Source organism: Carcharodon carcharias, chromosome 17, assembly GCF_017639515.1.
Source record: "Carcharodon carcharias isolate sCarCar2 chromosome 17, sCarCar2.pri, whole genome shotgun sequence".
Taxonomy (NCBI): domain Eukaryota; kingdom Metazoa; phylum Chordata; class Chondrichthyes; order Lamniformes; family Lamnidae; genus Carcharodon; species Carcharodon carcharias.
Window position 1 is genome coordinate 13,111,266 of NC_054483.1, and position 19,827 is coordinate 13,131,092.

Sequence of the window (19,827 nt, forward strand, 5' to 3'; positions counted from 1 at the left end):
CCCTTAGGTCTTTCACAGTCAAAGGGAACAGCTTTTCTTTGTCGATCTTGTCTAAACCTGTCATAACCTTGTTCACCTCTATCAGATCTCTCTGCAATCTCCTTTGCTTCAATATTCTCTTAATGAATGAAATGTCCAAATTGTTACAGCTTTTGGATGTGAATACCTTCAAACACCTCAGTGTTTCTCAATTAATGCAGGAATGTTCTGTTGGTTCAATGCTATCACAGAGTTGGCTACAGTCAAAATCTTTTCAGTGCCTACCTGACACTGGCCAGAAACAAACCAGCTCCCCTTTTCATATACTGGATTAGAATAGTATAAGGAACAAATGAGGTAATCATAGATTATTTCCACTGGTAGGTAAATTGAAGAGACCAGAATCTTAGGATCTCAAGGGGGAGATCAGGTGAAACTTTTCACATAAGGGTTTGCTTAAGATGCCAAGTCTATAGCAAGGTTCAAGAGGTATTGGATAATTACTAACCAGTAAGGTTAGGAGGCAATGAGAAATCAGGAAATTGTCATTATTTTGGAGACAAAACAGACAATGGGGCTGACAAGGGCCCACACTTATCACAATCACATGGTTGTCTTAACATCATTAATTACAGCTTCCGAAATCCTGGGTTTTTAAAAATTATTTATTTATGGATGTGGGCATCACTGGCTAGGCCATCATTTATTGCCCATCCCTAATTGCTTTTGTTCAGAGGGCATTTAAGAGTCAACCACATTGCTGTGTGCCTAGAGTCACATGTAGGTCAGACCAGGTAATGGCGGCAGATTTCTCTCCCTAAAGGACATTAGTGAACTAGATGGGTTTTTACAACAATCAACAATAGTTTCATGGTCACCATTAGACTTTTAATTTCAGATTTTTATTGAATTCAAATTCCACCATCTGCCACAGTCGGATTCAAACCCAGGACACCAAAGCATTACCCTGGGTCTCTGGGTTACTAGTCCAACGACAATACCACTACACCATCGCCTCCCCATCCATAGTACTGACACCCATAATTCCAAATCCTCAATCATCTGATGATTCTGCTAAGCTTTTTGATGTGCCCTCTACTCAACAATTACAAGATGGCTTCTAGGTCACATCCCTGCCTCTCAATCAGGAGGTGACGTGTTCAAGTCCCACTCCAGAGCACATAATTTAGGGTAACATGTTCACGCAGCACTGAAGAGGTGTTGAGGTGTTATCCAAAGGCTCTGTTTGCCTGCACTCTCAAAGGAATGTAAGGTATTCCCATTGCATTATGCCTAAGAAGAGCATGGAGCTCTCCCAGTGTCCTTGCTGACATTTATTCTTCAACCAACCACTAGAAAAGAATTGTCTCATTGCTGTGCGTTGGATCTTGCTGTGCACAAAGTGCTGCATTCCATACATTACAACAGTGAATGGATTTTAAGAGTGCTTTACTGGATGTGAACTACTTTTGAATGTTTCGAGGTCGTGAAAGATGCTAAATGTAACCACGCAGTTTAATCTAAATCACTAAATGGTGTGTGTACATCCACAAAAATACACAATGCCACTTGTGTATTTAACACTGAGATAATTTCTTCATCCAACATTCTTTATCTTCTTGCTATTCTCAAGCCTTCTTTACTCGGGGAAATGCCCAGATGAAGCTGCAATGACACCAACTGTTCCAAATGTGATCAGGAACTTGCTAAATCCTTGGTTTCTTGCTGTTTGAAGTAAAAGATCAGGCAGAAACTGCCTGTCACAAAGGCTTGCAGGTTAGCAGTAGTAACATTACAATGCTAGGTGATCCACTGAAGAGAGTATATATTTGTAAAGATCTATCTCAGCTCATCATCAAATGTTCTTGAGATACATTCTGGACCATATTATCTATTTATCTCCTTTCACTGTTATATAACTTGGTATCAGAGTACTCTCTCCATGGTACTAATGAAGATCTTCTCAGCAGAACACACAAACTCGATGTTGGCAGCAAATCTCCTTCCTTCAATGATTCACAATAACATGTTTCAAATGAGCATTTCAGAGTGTCGTACATGGAACTATGCAGCACAGTGACTGGCCTAACTGTACACAGAGAGAGCAGCTTTACAGTTTCTGCATCCTACAAGCTCTCTGTTGAAATCCATGCTCCCTTATACACCATATTTTGCCTGCATCAAAGGTACATGTCATAGATAAAGCCTCCTGATGTGTCTATTATAATCGTTTGAAGTTGATCTATTCATGCAAATAGTTTATTCCAAAGCTACTTCCCTTAAACAAGCTTCTCTGACCTAACTATTCTTAACCTCTTTGAAGAACAGATTTCATTCAATGTTATCTTTCAATACTGTAGAATAAGTAGTGGAAGCATTCAGTTATGTTTACTGGTCTAGCCGTTAAAGGTAAACTTTAATCACTCATGGCTGACATTGCTACTGCCTCTGATTTCGTTTCACAAGCACTTTTCATGTCAGAAAACAAGCCATGTATTCCTCTCACAACATTTAGAAGGAGTCCTGTTTATATTGGAAAGTCTGCTGCTCCAACACACAAATTCAACTGTTAATCCTGAACAATCCAAAATGCCTAACATGCAACTCTTCAACAGTTTACACCCTTATAACTTTATTATTGACAAGCTGTTTATTAACCCAATTAGTTAACTTCCCATCAGTTCTGTGTACCTATATCTTCAGCATAAAACATCAACGTATACCCTGATTAAAAACTCTCCTAAAACTGGAGTCTTTTTGCAATAAGAGCTTGGATTTCTCCACTGTAGCTTTTGTGCAGCATGACAGGATACAGTGGATTCTCAGCAAGGGAAAAGGGGAGGTTAGAATAGGGAACCAAAATCACAGTCAAATGGGATCATTTGGAGGAGCTTTTGAAGGATGGATAAGGGTTCAAATGCCCAGGGAACTATTTCAAGAGTTGAAGAAGGCAGGCTGATCATGGCTGAACAAATGGTGGTATGGAGGGAGCAAGGGGTGAGGTCAGGAAATTATCTCTGTAAAAGCTTTCCTTCAGACCTCAAATAATCATGAGAAGCTATCAGGTCCTCGATAATTAAGCCCAACTCTACACTCCAATCAGCTTGAATGGAAGCACAAATCCACAAAATATTCCAATTGGAAGGAAAATGAATGACCCTTTCTCCCATATCCATATAAAGCCACACATTCTCACATGCTGTTGTCTTCTTTGGATTATAAGCCTTCTTTGCTGCTTTGCTTCAGTGTTTCTGATTAGATATAGGGAAATACAAATTTAACACCATTCAACTGCCATGAGAGTTTCATGTGGCCCACACTTAGCTGCCATGTTGCCATCTGTGTACCACCTCTCCATCATTCCCAAGCTTTGTGGACCTTAACCTCCTCCATTCTTAAGCTGCAGTCTTCCATAGGGTCCTGCTCTGCTCTTCTGGGCCAATTGTTCCCATCCCTGCCACATGCAACTGCTGCTGACCCTGTGCTTTAATCCATCTCTGTCATCTTAAGAGAGTATTGGTTTACCTACAAACAATTGACAGAATTAAAATTATAGGGAATAAGAACCATTGTCCCTTTAGCCTTTTCCCAGTTCCCCGGCATGAAATTTGGGCCTAATGGGTCTTTGGCAGCCCTTTCAGATATACTGTCCTGTCACTGTGGTGGAACATGACATCCATTCATAAAGGAGGCATATCATTTTCAAATATATATATATGTATGTAACTACTAAATCCATCAGGCAGTTCCATGTGCTTTCATAAATGTGCTTTCTGATTTCCAGACGCTTATAATTTGTTTTACTTGAAACTCAGATTATAAAGAAGTTTTGGAAAGAGACAGAGACGCCCCATAGTTTCAGAGAGAAAAGGAATGTGTCAAAGAAAGGCAGCCAGGGTGAGACGAGAGTGAAAACATAGGGGAGGTCAGCTTGGAGAGGAAATTCAAAGACAATGGGATAGAGAAAATGTCAGTGAAAGTGATGAGAGGCACAAGAATAGAGAAGCAGGAAGAGAGAGGGTCAGAAAAAGAGGGACAGAAAGAGAACCAGTAAGAGGGACAAGTGACAGAAAAATGCAACACTAAATTAAAAATTAAAAATAAGAAAATTAGAAAGACAAGCAGTAAGGTGCCATTTTTAACAAGTTTTCTCCATGCATATAATCCACAAAGATATATTGTATATTCTCAATGAGAACTGAAATGGGATTTTGATATTTATGAGATACATTGTAAAGAGCCTGATCGCTTTCCACAGGATTATGTTCAAATCAGAGTGCATCAGAATGAAAGCTTGCATCAGTGGCTTTCAGCCAAATGATGTAACTGACGTAACAGCAAAAATACTGCGGATGCTGGCAATCTGAAACAAAAACAAAAATAGCTGGAAAAACTCAGCAGGTCTGACAGTGTCTGCGGAGAGGAACACGGTTAATGTTTCGAGTCCGAATGACTCTTCCTCAGAACTAAATGAATATAGAAATGTGGTGAAATATAAGCTGGTAGAGGGGGGTGGGACAGGTAGAGCTGGATACAGGGCCAGTGATAGGTGGAGGCAAAGAAGAGATTGCCAAAGATGTCATAGACAAAAGGACAAAGGGGTGTTGACGGTGGTGATATTATCTAAGGAATGTGCTAATGGTGACATTAAGGGTAGAAAGCAGGAAAAACAAGTGGCAGATGGCCCTAGTGGGGGTGGGGTGGGGGGAAGGGATTGAAATGGGCTAAAAGGTGGAGATAAAATGATAGATCGAAATAAATTTAAAAATAGGTAGGAAAAGAAAAATATATTTAAAAATTAGAAATTGTTGGAAAAAGGGGAACCGGAAAGGGGGTGGGATGGATGAGAGAGTTCATGATCTGAAGTTGTTGAACTCAATGTTAAGTCCGGAAGGCTGTAGAGTGCCTAGTCAGAAGATGAGGTGCTGTACCTCCAGTTTGTGTTGAGCTTCACTGGAATATTGCAGCAGGTCAAGGTCGGACATGTGGGCTTGAGAGCAGGGTGGTGTGATGAAATGGCAAGTGTCAGGGAGGTCTGGGTCATGCTTGCGGACAGATCGAAGGTCTTCCGCAAAGCGGTCACCCAGTCTGCGTTTGGTCTCTCCAATGGAGAGGAGACAGCATTGGGAGCAGCAAATGCAGTAGACTAACTTGAGGGAAGTGCAAGTGAAGTGCTGCTTCACTTGAAAGAAGTGTTTGGACCCTTGGATGGTGAGGAGGGGGGAAGTAAAGGGGCAGATGTAACACCTTCTGCAGTTGCATGGGAAGGTGGGAGGGGGTTGAGGTATAGGGGGTGATGGAGGAGTGGACCAGGGTGTCCCGGAGGAAATGATCCCTGCGGAATGCCGCCATAAAACTGATGTGCATGTGTTTAAGTTATGCATCGTACACTGAGGGGTATAAGTGGCCCCTTTAATGCTACTTCCTCACTCATGTCAACTAATTCAGGATTTGAATTTTTTGGGTCTGGTAGAAGAGGGGGTCACGCAACAGGAGGCTGCTTGCTTATACATTTGCTCAACTCTTGGAGAAGGTAATGAAATCATAAGATGAGAATTGATAAGAAAAGTGTTCCAATCTCCTGAAGCCATTTAATAACATGCTTTTTGAGGAAAATACAGGCATGTAGATTTGATGGCTAACGAAGCATCTCAGCTTGGTAATAGAGAGCTGCTGATGATGACAGGTTTTCGAGGGAGGGGAGACAAGAAGAACTAAAGAATTTCAAACGTCATCTGTTGTAGGTCCTCTTCTGTTTACAGAGAGAGTATTGATGATGGGTAATGAGATGGCTTGTAATGAACCAAAATGTACCTGCTCATTCCAAAATCCTAAAGTCTCAATTTCTGGGGATCCCTATAGCTGAATGTAGGCAGAATTGAAAAAAAGACACAAAGCCACAGACCCTTTGTGTATTCAACAAAACTTTCAAATCAGCTTTCAGGTTTATGACTGATGCATAATCTTGCTGCAGCTTCATTACACAAAAGCAGTCAGTCATATCATTCACATGACAGCATTATAAATCAATGTTTGCACAGGCATCATATATTTATGACATTAGCGATGTTGTTAGGAGCAGGCTTTCTGTAGAGTGACTTGAGGGCTGGGAATGAGTAATTCAGCAACATTTCAAATCAACTGATAGGGTCTAATTCATATTGTTAATGTTCGAATATCCCTCAGCCCCCCAAACTGCGTTACAAATTTCTCACCATCATTTTTACAAACTGCGGTGCACTTCAACAACGTGAATAATAACCTTCAACTATCAAACACACTGGGGCTTCCATAGATTTATATTGTTCCGTGGTTTATAACACATCCAAGCAGGAATGACCTTCTTGCAAGCTTAATCCGAAGGCCTTCTCAATGACAATTCTTCAATTACATATGGCAAAATGTATTTTCTTTTGTATATTCTAGCCAGACATCATTTTTTAAATATTCATTCTCAGGATGTGGGCATTGCTGCCATTGCCAGAATTCTTGGCCGTCAGTAGTTGCCCAGAGAAGCCGGTAGTTTCCTGCCTGCGAGGACATTAGGGGGCCAGGCAATCCAGCAGATTCACAGTCACTTTTACTCACGCCAGCTTTTTATTTCTCTATTCAATTGCTTTTCCCATATCCACGCACTCACCATTTTTGCAACCTTCACCTTCCCACACCTTACACCCGACACACGGCATCTCAGCTAATTCACCATAGCAGACACATTCTGGAATCAGCTCACTCAACAAACATAGCACCTTTATTTACAGGAATTATTCATTCCTTTAACTAGTTCTGGTGTCAACCCTCTGACACCTATAAAGAAGCCTCACCCAATAAGGATAATGATGCACTTTTGGCTCCTGACACTTACTTTCAAAATATTCTTTCCTCAGCTTGGTCCCTGCCTTTCACCTCATGTTTTATATACTGCTGCATTAGTTGAAGGGCAGACAAGTCACTGGCTTATCCTTGGAGAAAGCCGTTGCTGATGCTGCTCAATCCAGCTGCAGCAGAGACCTTGCTGGGTGAAGGGTGGTAAAACCTGCGTCTTCTTATGAAGAAGCCTCGGGCCTGTGACTGGCACCTCCCCACAAAGGACTAACTGTAATCAAGCAAAAAGCTCCTTCAGCAAATGCCATCAGATCAAAATGGTGAAAAGCTGGATGCAAGATGGGGAAGTACTTCAAAGAAAATTGCTTTGATTAACACTCGAACAGTGCGCGCTCTTCAGAAGTAATCACTTATGCCCAGAGCGTCATATCTACTTGCAGAGAATAATCAGAAAAATTCATCGAGAATGTATTGTCAGATTACACCAGGCCAAAAAAAAAACAAAGGACAAGTTTATTCATGTTAATTCAGGCAAGATTTTTCAACATAAGTACCTTGGTCCATGGAGAAAAAAATTAGTTGAACTGCAAAGTGGGCAATCGAATCACTGCTGCCCAAGATGAACTTACCAGGTCAAAGTTCACAGGAGGGTGATCCAGAGTCATGATGTGCAGGGTGTGACTGGATGCCAAACTGGTTCCGCTTATGTCTTAAGAGGAATGCAGATGGTAAATTCAGGCAGAAGATCATCACTCATCCTCAGTATTTATTTGATGAATTTCTAATAATCCTGTGTTATTACTTAAAGAGGGGTGAAGCATGCTCAGAATCTCTCCACCTGCCCATTTCAATCAATGAACATTCTCTACTGTTAAAAAAACTAGAGTTCAGCAACCACCTGCAACAAAGCTTGTTCTTTGTTAGTTGACAGCACAGACTCTAATAACTTATATGGAAATCCTGATATGAGAGACTGCAACAGGACACTTTGCTCTAATTGTTGTTTAACATTGAACCAGTCCCAATTGGGATTTTCTATCTCCATCGATCAACACAACTTTTTATCAGACCAACATTGCTGTAACCTACTGCAACCTTCTTCAGTCACTTCCTTCAATTTAATTAGGGATTGGACCAAGCCCCTGCTAACCCTTCCAATGATACAGAATTCCATTGGCTCATTACCAACTATACATGACTTCTGTTCACAGCACAGAATGTTTTATTGAGCACCATTCTAATAAATGCTCAGCTCACTAAATGGAACCAATCCATTGGCCAATGTCAGCCGAGAACAGGCAAAATTTTGCAAGTCAAGGTACTTTTGGGTAGAGCATGTCTTTGTTAAATTTTCTGTTCCGATTGCGATTGAACTCTGGGGCTGCGGAACGTAAATTAGGTGCTTTGAAAGCAAGGGTTACTGGACACCTTGATCAGCCGGTTCCTAGTCCATGAGACTGTTGGGATATGGGATGCTGCTTTATATTGGAAACTTTACACATAACAGCAAGTATGATTTACTGAGGTTGAATGATTTGACTGTTTCCTGGCCTACTGGCTTAATGCTTGAATCTGGCAGGCCATCTCAACTTTCATATTAATATGGCACCAAACTGACCTGGGGCCGGGATTTTCCATGCCCACCAGTGTTGGGCATGTCCAGTGGCCTGAGCCGACAATAAGGTGCAATCAGTTTCACAAAGGCGTGAAACCGGTTTGTGATCATCCGCTCAGCCTGCCAATGGCGGGCCATCGAACAGTGGGAAACTCATTGTAATACATCTGCATATCATTATTAGGCCTGTCCCCAGGAATTGTCCCTCCCACTGGATCGTCCACCCATGTCAGCGGGAAAGCTGCCCTGCGGTTGAAGTAGCTCACAGCATTCAGGGTAAGGGTTAGGATCGGCCAGGGAAGTTGCCACGCATCAGGGACACCTGAGATAAAGTGGCCATTTCTCTGCAACTGAGACAGTTTTCAGGCACAGCCATTGATTTAATTGGAATCGGGCTTCTAGCTTATCTGCCCACTCAAGCAACACAGAGGCATCAAAGTGTCACCAAGTGCTCCAGGGCTTTTCACCCTCGAGCTCAGACTGCAAAGTAATGAGTGTTTTAGTGGACTGCAGAATAGTTGGATGACTGCGCACTTTGTGCAATCGCCTTGCAAAAGCTGGCCATGGAGCAGTCCCTGATGGAGCCCCTTGCAATGTCATCATCCTGGTTTGGAGCGGTCTCCCCCATGGTTCAAGCTAACAGTGCAGCTTTGCAGTGCCGCTTAGGAGAATGTCTGCATCTGAGCTGAGAGCACAGCATGCAGTCTAATGGCCGGAGTTGCCGCCAATTGGTCAGGTGGAGTGGGGCTGAGGAAGCTGGAGTTTTGAGCAGCCATGCAGCGCGCTAATCTCTAGTCACCCAAGTGGTAGCCGGCACTCTCTGTGATGCATTAAGGGGCCTTCAGACTTAACCAAGATAGGTTCTGAGCAAACCTATGCTAACCCACATGTCTCTCTCTTTCATCCTGCAGGAGTACAACATCAGGATCATGGAGCCTGGTGAACTAGCTGTGTGTCTCGTGGCAAACAGAGTGAAGATGACAGAGAAGAGAGCGATGGAGGCGCCTGGCTACGCAGAGTGAGGAGCAGCACCCTCAAGAAGAAGGGGTGGCTGGTACTCCTGCACATGCCACCAAAGAGCCACAGTGAGCTGTCGCTGGTCAGCGCTTAGCGACACCCAGGGTCTATAGACATCACCTTTCATTCCTGCAGATGACTGAGAACCAGTGTTGCTGAAGACTGCGCATGTCTAGGGAACTGGTCGGCCACATCTGCCACCTGCTGCCACGGGGACATGGAGGGCACCCACTTCCAGTGGCCGTGAAAGTGACAGCGGCGCTCAATTTCTATGCCAGTGGCTCCTTTCAGGACTCCACAGATGACCTCTGTGGGATATCACAAGCCTCCACCCACAAATGCATTCATGAGGTCACGGATGCAATGTTGCAAAGGCACAGAACGTTGTGCATTTCGCCTGGGCCCAGGACAGCCAGGATTCAAGAACGATTGGCTTTGCCCAGGTCTCAGATTTCCCACAGGTGCAGGGTGCCATCAACTACACTCATGTGGTGCTCAGGACTCGGTCACAACACGTGGTCATCTACATCAACTGCAAGGGCTTCCTTCGCTGAATGTGCAGCTGGTGTGTGACCGCCAGGAACATTCTCTGCAGGTCTGCGCATGGTTTCCAGGGAGTGTGCACGACTCCTACATTCTCAGTCGGTTACAGATCCCTGACGTCTTCCAGGGTCCACAGAAGCTGCGGGGATGGCTGCTCGGGGGACATGGGCCACCCGCAGAGGATGTGGCTGACAACATCTGTGTGGCGGCCTCAGACTTCAGCAGAGTGAAGGTATAATGAGGCTCATGCTGCAACTCGCAACTTCTTGGAGCAGACCATTGGGATGCTGAAGATGAGGTTCCAGTGCATGGCCTGATGAAGCCATGCAAGACAGTCCACAGAAGGTGTCACGCTTCATCGTCACCTGCTTCGCCCTTTATAATCTGCTGCTGTAATGCAGAGCGGAGCTGGCAGAGGAGGATTTAGAGGAGCTGGAGGTCTCCTCGGATGAGGAAGATGTCGACGGTGATGAGGGTGAGGAGGTCCTTGAAGGTGGCGATGACAGGGATGAGGCCCTTGCACTGGCCAGACGAGGCAGGCACGCTCGGGAAGCCCTCATAGCTGTTAGATTTGTGAAGGATGATTGATTCCAGTCTGGCTTATGGCAGCATGAACACCCTCTGTGATAATGCTCCTGTCATGGAGACGCAGTGGAGGCCCTAATAGTCACTTGATTGCGGGAGGATGATGATAACATGCAGTGAGGACACTCCATAGATCTTCACATAGCCTCTGTGAATGTCTGACTCCTGTCTAGCTGATGACAGGTTGCTTTCACTCTGTGATCAGGGTCATATCATGGAGATGCAACCATGAAACACTAGAAGCATCTGATCCTTTGTCCGCCTTCAGTACCTGATCCCTTTAGGAGCATAACATCACTGGTTACAGATGCTGAAGAGATGGGGGCCAGCCCCACCTTAAAGGTGCTGAGGGCACACAGAGAGAATTACTTTACTTTCTGGCTACAACATTCTGGCAGCAATGACAAGCACCATCGAAGTGCAGGCATCAGTGATGTATCCAGGGAGTGTAAGGCCAGATCATCACTTTGGTCCGAAGGCTGCACAAAACACAGGAAAGAGACACTGGACTGAGACACCTGCCTTTGTCTTGTGCAGAAAGTTTCACATCTGAGCAACATGAACACTGATCATCAGAACAAGGAACCATAGGCAGGGAGACATTGTTTCGAGTTTATTGACAATAGTGAACAGTATATACAAGTGATTTACACCCACTGAGCAACTACACCATCTTAACTTTCCTAACCCTGCCGCTACGTCTTGGTGCCCCCTGGACATCCACAGCGGAGGTGGAGGCAGCTGCAACGCCCTGTCTGTGATGACATTGGCAGACGTTCTCTGGAACACCAAGACCTGGAGGGATCAGACTTGGAGGGCCTGGTCTTCTTTCGGGATCCTGCTGTGTGGCTGTGGAACTCTCCTCATCCGGTGGAGCTGGAGCTGCTGAGGTCACAGGAAGAGGGGATTTGGATGGGCCGGACATTCTCAGAGTCACCTGGGTGGATGGCTCTGGGGAGAAACCTGCTGATCCTCCTCCTACCATTGGTGCCCGAGGGCCCCAGGCTGATTCCTTGCGGAGAAGGGGAAGCTGCAATGAGATCGAGCTGCCCCACACCCCTGTCGTGTACACACTGTTGGAGGCCAGCTATGGCATCAGTGATGGAGTTCAGCCCACGCAGCAGTGCAGGAGCAATGTCTGGACCAATGTCTCCATGGCAGCTGCCATCCACCCAGTGTTGACCTCACTGCATTGGCATACCGGCTCTATCACCTCAACTTGAAGGTGGACAGACTCCTCCATTGTGCCTTGCAATCTGAGGAGCGCACAGACATCGCTTCCTGATGTTCGCGAGCTTACCTTTTCAGCTCCAGCAACTGAGACATGACCAATTCCAAAGGCTCATCATCCAACTCCGTCTCAGCAAATTTCTGGCCTCTAACAGTCATCTGAGTGCCAGAGACCTATCAAGATCCTGCCACCGCCTACTGGGGAACAGACAGTGCGATGTGCTCACCAGATTGTGATACCGAGGCTACTCTAAAGCTAGCTCCCACCAAGGCATGTGGAGGGTGTGGGTGAGTGCTGTGATAGGACTTGAGGGAGTGTGCCTTCACATTCCTCTTCAGAGGTTTCATCGGGGCTTGACTGGTGGCCCCGGGTCTTGGGCTCCATTGGCTGTTGCCCAGATGTGCCTGTGAAAGCAAGGGGAGATAATTAGTGCATGGCAGTGGCCTGTGAAATAGGACACATCACTCACAGCATGGTTGTCTGATGGATGGTGCACTGCTGGACCCTCACTTGGTAAAGCACTGCTGACCTCATCGTCAGCACAGGAACGGTCCAGATCATCACCGGCAGGCTGGATGGCTCTGTTTTCAAAGTCCGTGAGGACCTTCACCTCCACCGGTCTGTGGCCTCTCCCTATTGCTGTGTGCCAGCTTGTCCTGGAGAGAGTGTAAGCAGGACACTTGCCAGACCAGAAGATAAGTAAACCTGGCATGTGTGGGTGGTGAGTGGTCCCATAGATGGGGATGAGGGTAATGAAGGTGTATATGAGAGAGTGAATGATGATGTCCCTTCAACTGGCAGTGAGTGTGATCCCTGTGAATGGGTTTGTGAGTATGTGAGTTGAGAGCCTGGGAAGACTTTCTTACCCTGGCAGAGCTGAGATCATTCATCCTCTAGCGGCACTGGGTGGCTGTCCTCTTTTGAACGGTGATGACGCTGACCACAGCTGTCACCACCTGCCAAGCCTGGTTGGTCACGCCACTGCCCATCCTGCGGCCAGAGCTGGGGTAGAGGACATCAGGGCGGGCCTCCACAGCATCCAAAAGGCGTTCCAGTGACGCATTGCTAAATCTGGGGGCTGCAGTCTTTTTGTCTTTCGTGGACATTTTCCCTGCAGCAGTGGTGCACTGAACGCACTAAAGTGTGTGCGCGGCTGGACTTTAAATATGGCACCTGCTGTGCTGAAGCAGCAAGGTGATGGTTTGACGGGTGAATGAGAGCCCGCCCGCCATGGAAACCGCGTGTTTCCTGGGAATGCATAAGTAAAACAGGGGGTTTAGAACAATACGACATGAAAATCTGCCATCTCAGCCAGTGGGTAAAACGTCGTTTTACTCACCCCCTCTTACCACATTTGGTGCAAATCGGGGAATGTTCTGCCCCTGGTTTTTGAACAAATTTAGGAATCTATTCCTTTTTGAAACACTAATCACACTCACCCTTTAACTTCAAAGTCCAATTCCTGCATGGAATGCTCCAGGTGAGGAATGTCACTTGCAAGGAAACCTGGTCAGGAAATGGCTTAAGTTGAAGCCTACAGACCCATATTCCCTGGCCGGCGCTCCCTGGAAACCTTGCTCTTGACTGGGATTGTCCATTGAGGGAATCGATCCTTCTGTGATCTTGCTCAGTTTCTTGGTTTGATGAACAGGGAGGTAACCGTAGGACAGCACAGAATTACACAGAATGTACAACAAAGAAACAGACCCTTCAGCCCAGCAGCTCCATGCTGGTTGCTAATGCTCCACAGGAGCCTCCTCCCATCTATCTTCATCTAACTTCATCAACATAACCTTCTAATCCTTTCTCCCTCATTTCTTTATCTAGGTTCCCGTCAAATTCATCTCTGCTGTTCACCTCAGCTACTTCCTGTGGTAGCTCCATGCCTCAGGGAGATCTCTACGCTATTTCACGTGCATGCGTGAAAGAGCACAGGGAACCACTCAGGGAATCCCCCCTGCCCGCACAGGGAGCACTCAGCACTTCTGGGCGTGTGTCACGATGGGCGGGCCTTATTTGGCCCGCCCATGTAAAATGGCAGTGCCAATTGGGTTTGCGCTCGCCCCCGCCTGCCCTTGCCCACACCCCACCCCGCCCCTCCCAATGGAGGGAAATTTCTGGCCCCTGTATTTCACCCCAGGGGTGAAATTTTATGCCGACAGGATTTTCCAGTCTCGCCAAAGTCAATGGGCTTCTGAATGGCTCGCTGCATTTTATGGACCCACCCTTGCCATGAGGGGGCCATAAAATTTCACTGCAGGATGGCGCACAGTATTCCAAGTGTGATAATAAAGCATAAGTTTAGCATAACTCCTCAGCTTTTCAATTCTATCCCCTTGGAAATGAACCACAGTTACCGATTTGTCTTCTTAATGGTCTTATTAACTTGTATCATCACTGTCAATATTGCAGCTTGCTCTTCCAAAATGGGGCATAAAGAGTAAGCTCTGTTGATGGCTCAGTCAATAGGTGTAATTGAGTTATACACACCAGAACTGTTTCAATGTAGATTAGTGCTGAGTTATTTGATCTTAACCAAGGCAAGAGGGGGAATTCTCCATTTGGAAGAATTCCCTTGTTGCTGATCACTGTCTAGTGACTCCTCGGATCTGAATAGTCCATTCATCTCCTTGGATGGGATTTTCTGGTCCTGCCCACCCGAAGCCAATAGACCTTTGGCTGGTCCGTCAAATCTTCCAATGATTCCCGCCACGGATGGGACCATAAAATCCGGACCCTTGAACTTGTTTCAGCAATGGCTGATCTGTGACTTAACTCCATATTCCTGTTGGATAACGTGTGGATACTAGGTAATAACAGATCACTGCGACCATGCCTTATAGCTAAGTAGTCCATCAACATGTGCTGCTAACTGCCAGTGAAATATGGAGCTTTGCTCGTGTTGCCTGAGCATTGGACGGTTCCCCCCATTCAGCACCTAGTGCGGAAGGGAAGAATCTGCGAGTGCGAAAGAGCTCCTGGGAGCAGGGCATGAGTGAGGGGGACAGAACGGGAACAGGCTGGGTAAAGGTTCCACTCATTGGTCTTTTCATCCATCCTCTGGGCAACCTCTGTTATAATAACACAGCTGGGGTCAGGACTAACCATGTAACAAATTAGGAAAAAGGATGTGCTGTTGTTCTATGACAACCTTCCCCAATAATCTGGTGCCCTCTACAACTCAGGCTATAATTTCTGTGACTGTGTGATAACAATGTACAAGGTTAAATAACAGTGACCAAGTAAAAGCCCCACCTTCCAGGTGCCTGTATTCAAATTAAACCTATATCCCACATCACCTGTACCAGGTAACTGAACAGGACACACCTCGTGTAATCTGATGAAATGGCCTTATTATCAAATACCAATTTGTCATTCCCTGTCAGTAATACCATTCAAGTGACATTAAAATGCACTTCAGCAGTTCAAGGTTGAGGCAGCTAATTTAAAATCAAAAGCCCGTTTTAGCTTGCAACAGACAGGACAATGTAGGTATGTGGGTTTCAATCTTACCTGTTTGCTCATACAGCAGGTATACGGTACGCCACAGGCCATTGGTCCTGGTGCATCACAAGCATGGTATTGATTCACAGCCCAGTCCATGTACTCATCTCCCCCACAGCATGAAAACTGTTAGCAAGAAAGGGATCCAAATTATTGAACAGTCCTACAGAGATGTCAATCTCAGAGATTTATTCCTTTTTGACTTGTCAGTTTTGAGGGTGGGAGGAGGCAGGCAGAAAACAATTGTGTTTAATCAGGTGTGAGGATTGCCACCATTGATAAGGCTATCATTTTTCAAGCAATTTGCATTCCATAAACTTTGTATTGATCAAGGTGCAGCAGAGTGGATCATTTTTTCCAGTCTGGTGTCTCATTGAGTGTCAGCATCAGTCACTCCCAGGGAGGGTACAGCACAGGGTTAGATACAGAGTAAAGCTTCCTCTACACTGTCTCCATCAAACGCTCCCAGGGTAGGTACAGCACAGGGTTAGATAGAGTAAAGCTCCCCTCTACACTGACCCCATCAAACACTCCCAGGGCAGGTACAGCATGGGGTTAGATACAGAGTAAAGCTCCCCCTACATTGTTCCCATCAAACATTCTCAGGCCAGGTACAACATGGGGTTAGATACAGAGTAAAGCTCCCTCTACACTGTCTCCATCAAACACTCCCAGGGCAGGTATATCACGGTGTTAGATAACAAGTAAAGCTCCCCTCCATACTGTCCCACCAAACACTCTCAGGACAGGTATAGCATGGGGTTAGATACAGAGTAAAGCTCTCTCTACACTGTCCAAGCACTTCGAGGGCAGGGGCAGCTCACGGTAGATGAAGTGAAGGGGAGGAGCTATGAACTGTCATTTCCATGCCCATTTCCCTAGCTGCATGGTGAACTGGCAGGAGGATCTGTGGAAACTTACCCAAACTGTGTTTAACTCCCACCAATTAACAATGACTATATTCCAAACTGTATAAATATTGTCCCATTCTCCACTCCAGCCCCCAAGTGTGTAACTGTCAATTTAGTACTAATTGTGAAATGTGTCAAAGGACATAGTGAGGTAGGGTGTCCATCATGCTTCCTCAATTGCCTGCTTCAGCTATGGCAAATGATGGGTGAAGGCCCTAGAGACTGATGTTAATCCCTCTCCCCATCATTTTTCTGGGTTGTTCCAGCAGGAGAATCCGTGTGGAGGTTCCAGTCTGGTCCCTTTATTGCCATGAGTGCATCCCAAACAGAAGTGTGATTCTGCCACCAGGAAACATGCAGTGTCCACAAGTGTGAACAAACAGATTTGGGTGTCGCAAGGATCACCACAGATTAGGAAAGCCATTCAGGCCATATGACCACAGGCATCCAGAAGCACCCTATGCTAAGCAACAGGCAATTATTTGTGAGGTGGTTCCTGCCTCTTGAGTCGGCTTCAGACTCTGTTCATTCTCTGGGTGGGGTGGTGGTGGGGGATCATTTTAACTTTGGTTGATATTGTAATATTGAATCAGTTACCCTTTATCTCTTCCGATGTTTTCCTTGAGGTTAATGGATATATTGGGTGATAAATCAATATTGACTGATTAACAATCACCCTTGTTAATAATGCCCCATTAGTGTGAAGAGGAGCTTCTTGATATCAGTCCTAAATTAATGTTTGCTTGCTTGAAACCATGTCCCCTTGACCTAATCTGCCAAATTAAAGGCTCTCAGAAGCAGCAGTATGAAAGCAGCTGAGTCAGTGAAACCTACCCTCTGTAATGCTGACACCCTACACAACCTTCGCAGCACAATCAGCCTTTTGAAAATTGAGAATGAAGTGTTACAGATTCTGAATCACAAAATGGATAAGGAGGACAATAACTCACTATTTGGTTACCTCTGTGAAAGGAGCTTCAGTGCATCGCTATTATGGAGGTGGCCTTGAATTTCAAACAAAGATGAAATTTTGAAAAATATAAGTTTAATCAAAGGCAGAATATTTGCTTGTATGATGCATCCAGCTTTTAAATGTGAGTAATAAAGCAGCTTAAGTTACCAGTAATCTCAATGCTAAAATACATTCCTGGTCTGGAAAGCAATCCTCTATTTGTTGCTTATTTTCTCCTGGAACACTGCTCTCCAGCAAGAATTGACTGACAATGTGCAGAGCTATCTGAATGCACATCTGTGATGTGGAAAGAAGTTCTCACTGTGCCTCTATTCCATTCTGTCAGCCATGGCTCAGAGATAGCAGTCTTATCTCTGAGTCAAAAGGTTGTGAGTTCAGGGCCCACCCAGGAAATTTGAGCATATAATCCAGGCTGAAACTTCATCCCTGTATTGATGGAATGTTGCACTGTCTTCCCGATGAGATGCTAAGCTCACAAAAAATTAGGTGATCAGGCCATTATCTCAATGCTGTTTGTGGGATCTTGTTGTGTACAAATTGGCTGCTGCTTTTTTACATTGCAACCATTTGTCCCTCCGCCAAAAGTTATTCATTGGTTGTGATGTGCTTAGGGATATCCTGAATGGTGCTTTCTAAATACATTGTTGTTCATATATATTTTTTATTTCATGTTTACTTTTTTCAGGAATGGGAAGAAATCGATTTTATCACATATTCTTGCCATGTAATGGGAGTTACTATTGTGTCTCTCTTTCAATCTGATCTTTTCCATTGCACAGATTTCACACTGCTACTTCCCATTGCTGTTGGCATCAGGTTGTTAAATGCATTAAAACCAATCGGTGCTATTATATAGTTCCACAGACAGAGGCCACTGCGGTAGCTCACGTTACCTCCTGCAAGAACTGGGCCTCTATCACCGCGAAACTCACGGTATATACCTTGGAGAACCATATGCTTGATACCAGCCACAATCCAGCCAGAAAGAAGAGTCTTGAGTTCGTCCAACTCAATTACTTTCATAAACCATTCAATATGGTGCTATTTAGGGTCTAAATCAGTTTAGCTTCTGCTACTTTCCTTTAAGTTTGACCAGCTGCTTGCCCAATTGCAGTGAGAGTCTACAGTGGAACAGGGAGACATAATTCTGCTCACCATTGAAATCAATGATGGTGCTACCACTGACAAACTGCAAGTGAGAGTCAGCTTCACACAAAAGCAACTGTTGCAATAATTGTTTTGCAGGTCGGAGACAACACTATACTGCACACTGAGTGCTTTGAACAGCACTCTCCCAATTTTCCCATTGCGCTCCTGGTGATTGGAGAAACATGAATAGACTAGCATTTATATAGCACCTTTCATGACCTCGCGACATTTCTAAGCATTTATATCCAATTAAGTACTTTTTGAAGTGTAGTTGCAGCCAATTTGCACAGGGTAAGCTCCCACAGATGAGCATATCATCTGATTTAGTGATATCTGTTGAGGAGTCAACATTGACCAGGGCACAGGGGATAACATGCAACTTTTCATCAAAGTTGTTCCATACTTTTACATCTATCCAAGAGGGCATTAACAGCTGAATGTAATTTCTCACACATACACATGCCATTGGGATATACCATCACTCATTTTACTTTGTAGGATCAATTCAGTACTACTGCTCTGGCACTCTTCAGTACCGTCACCTGTTTCTCTTCACCTTTCTGAAGAGTTTGATTCCTCATCGGCCACCCTCCAGTACATTGCCAAGTGATCATTATTCAGCTGCAGACACCAACAATGACTCCTGCAAGTTATTCTGTAATAGGACAACTGGCACAGCTTCCAGTATTACTTCCTGTGGTAGCTTCTGGATCCCAAGAAAAGTCAGGATCTTGAGACTCTTGGAGATGTGGAGTAGATATCATTTATATCCTAGTGTTCCATCAGTAGTCGTGGTTTAATATCAATGTTAAAGGGTGATTCATATAGCTCATGAATACCCAACAATGAGACTATAATTGCATTTAACAGCAGTATCAAATCAGCTGAACACAAAGTACTGCTTTAAGCATTTTTCTACAATCGCTGTGTAGAGTCTGACAGTCAAACCCTGATGCAGTGCCTTAAGAGAGCTCTATTTCAATTTGCACTACAATGTTGCTCATCACTTAACAATTCTTTCCATACTGGATCCATTAAAATATAAGTGTAATAATTACAAGCATTTTTCCTCCTCTCTTTTACAGGACTTTCTGATCTTTTATTATTATCTCTTCTTGTTGAGACGTCGTTAAGGGAGGATTAAAAGAAGGTTTTCAAGGCTTTACAATTTGTCACCCCTCCCCATTATGGCATCTGCTCCCCCCTTCCCCCTCCCCCCTCCCTGGTTAAAAAGCCAAACACTCTAGAGTTTTACATTTCAGGACTTGTAGCTGGCATAATGGGTTAGACTCTGACCTTTCACCTCTGGAGGCCAGAGTTCAATCTCTGCCCCGCTGTGAGGTGAAAGACTCCAAGATACACTGGCCAGAAGGATCCTTCCCCAAATCTAGTCCTAATAAAGTACGGAGGGCATCTAAAAAAGGGAATGAGAGTATGAGAATAGAATATCAGCTAAAATAAAAAGGATAAATAAAAATAAAAAGTCTTTTATATG

At 44.8% G+C, this 19,827-nt stretch overlaps 1 protein-coding gene across 6 annotated transcripts in view; it reads right to left on the reverse strand.

Moving 5' to 3' along the window:
• zgc:110329 (uncharacterized protein LOC550500 homolog) overlaps positions 1-19,827 on the reverse strand; it is a 188,675-nt gene that overhangs the window by 57,957 nt on the left and 110,891 nt on the right. For 4 of the 6 annotated variants that reach the window (XM_041209084.1, XM_041209083.1, XM_041209087.1 and 1 more), the window contains one exon: positions 15,309-15,425. The exons of the other annotated variants lie outside the window; for them this stretch is intronic. In XM_041209084.1, the coding sequence (XP_041065018.1) occupies positions 15,309-15,425 (117 nt within the window). The remainder of the gene's footprint in view (positions 1-15,308; positions 15,426-19,827) is intronic. 6 annotated transcript variants of the gene reach the window in all.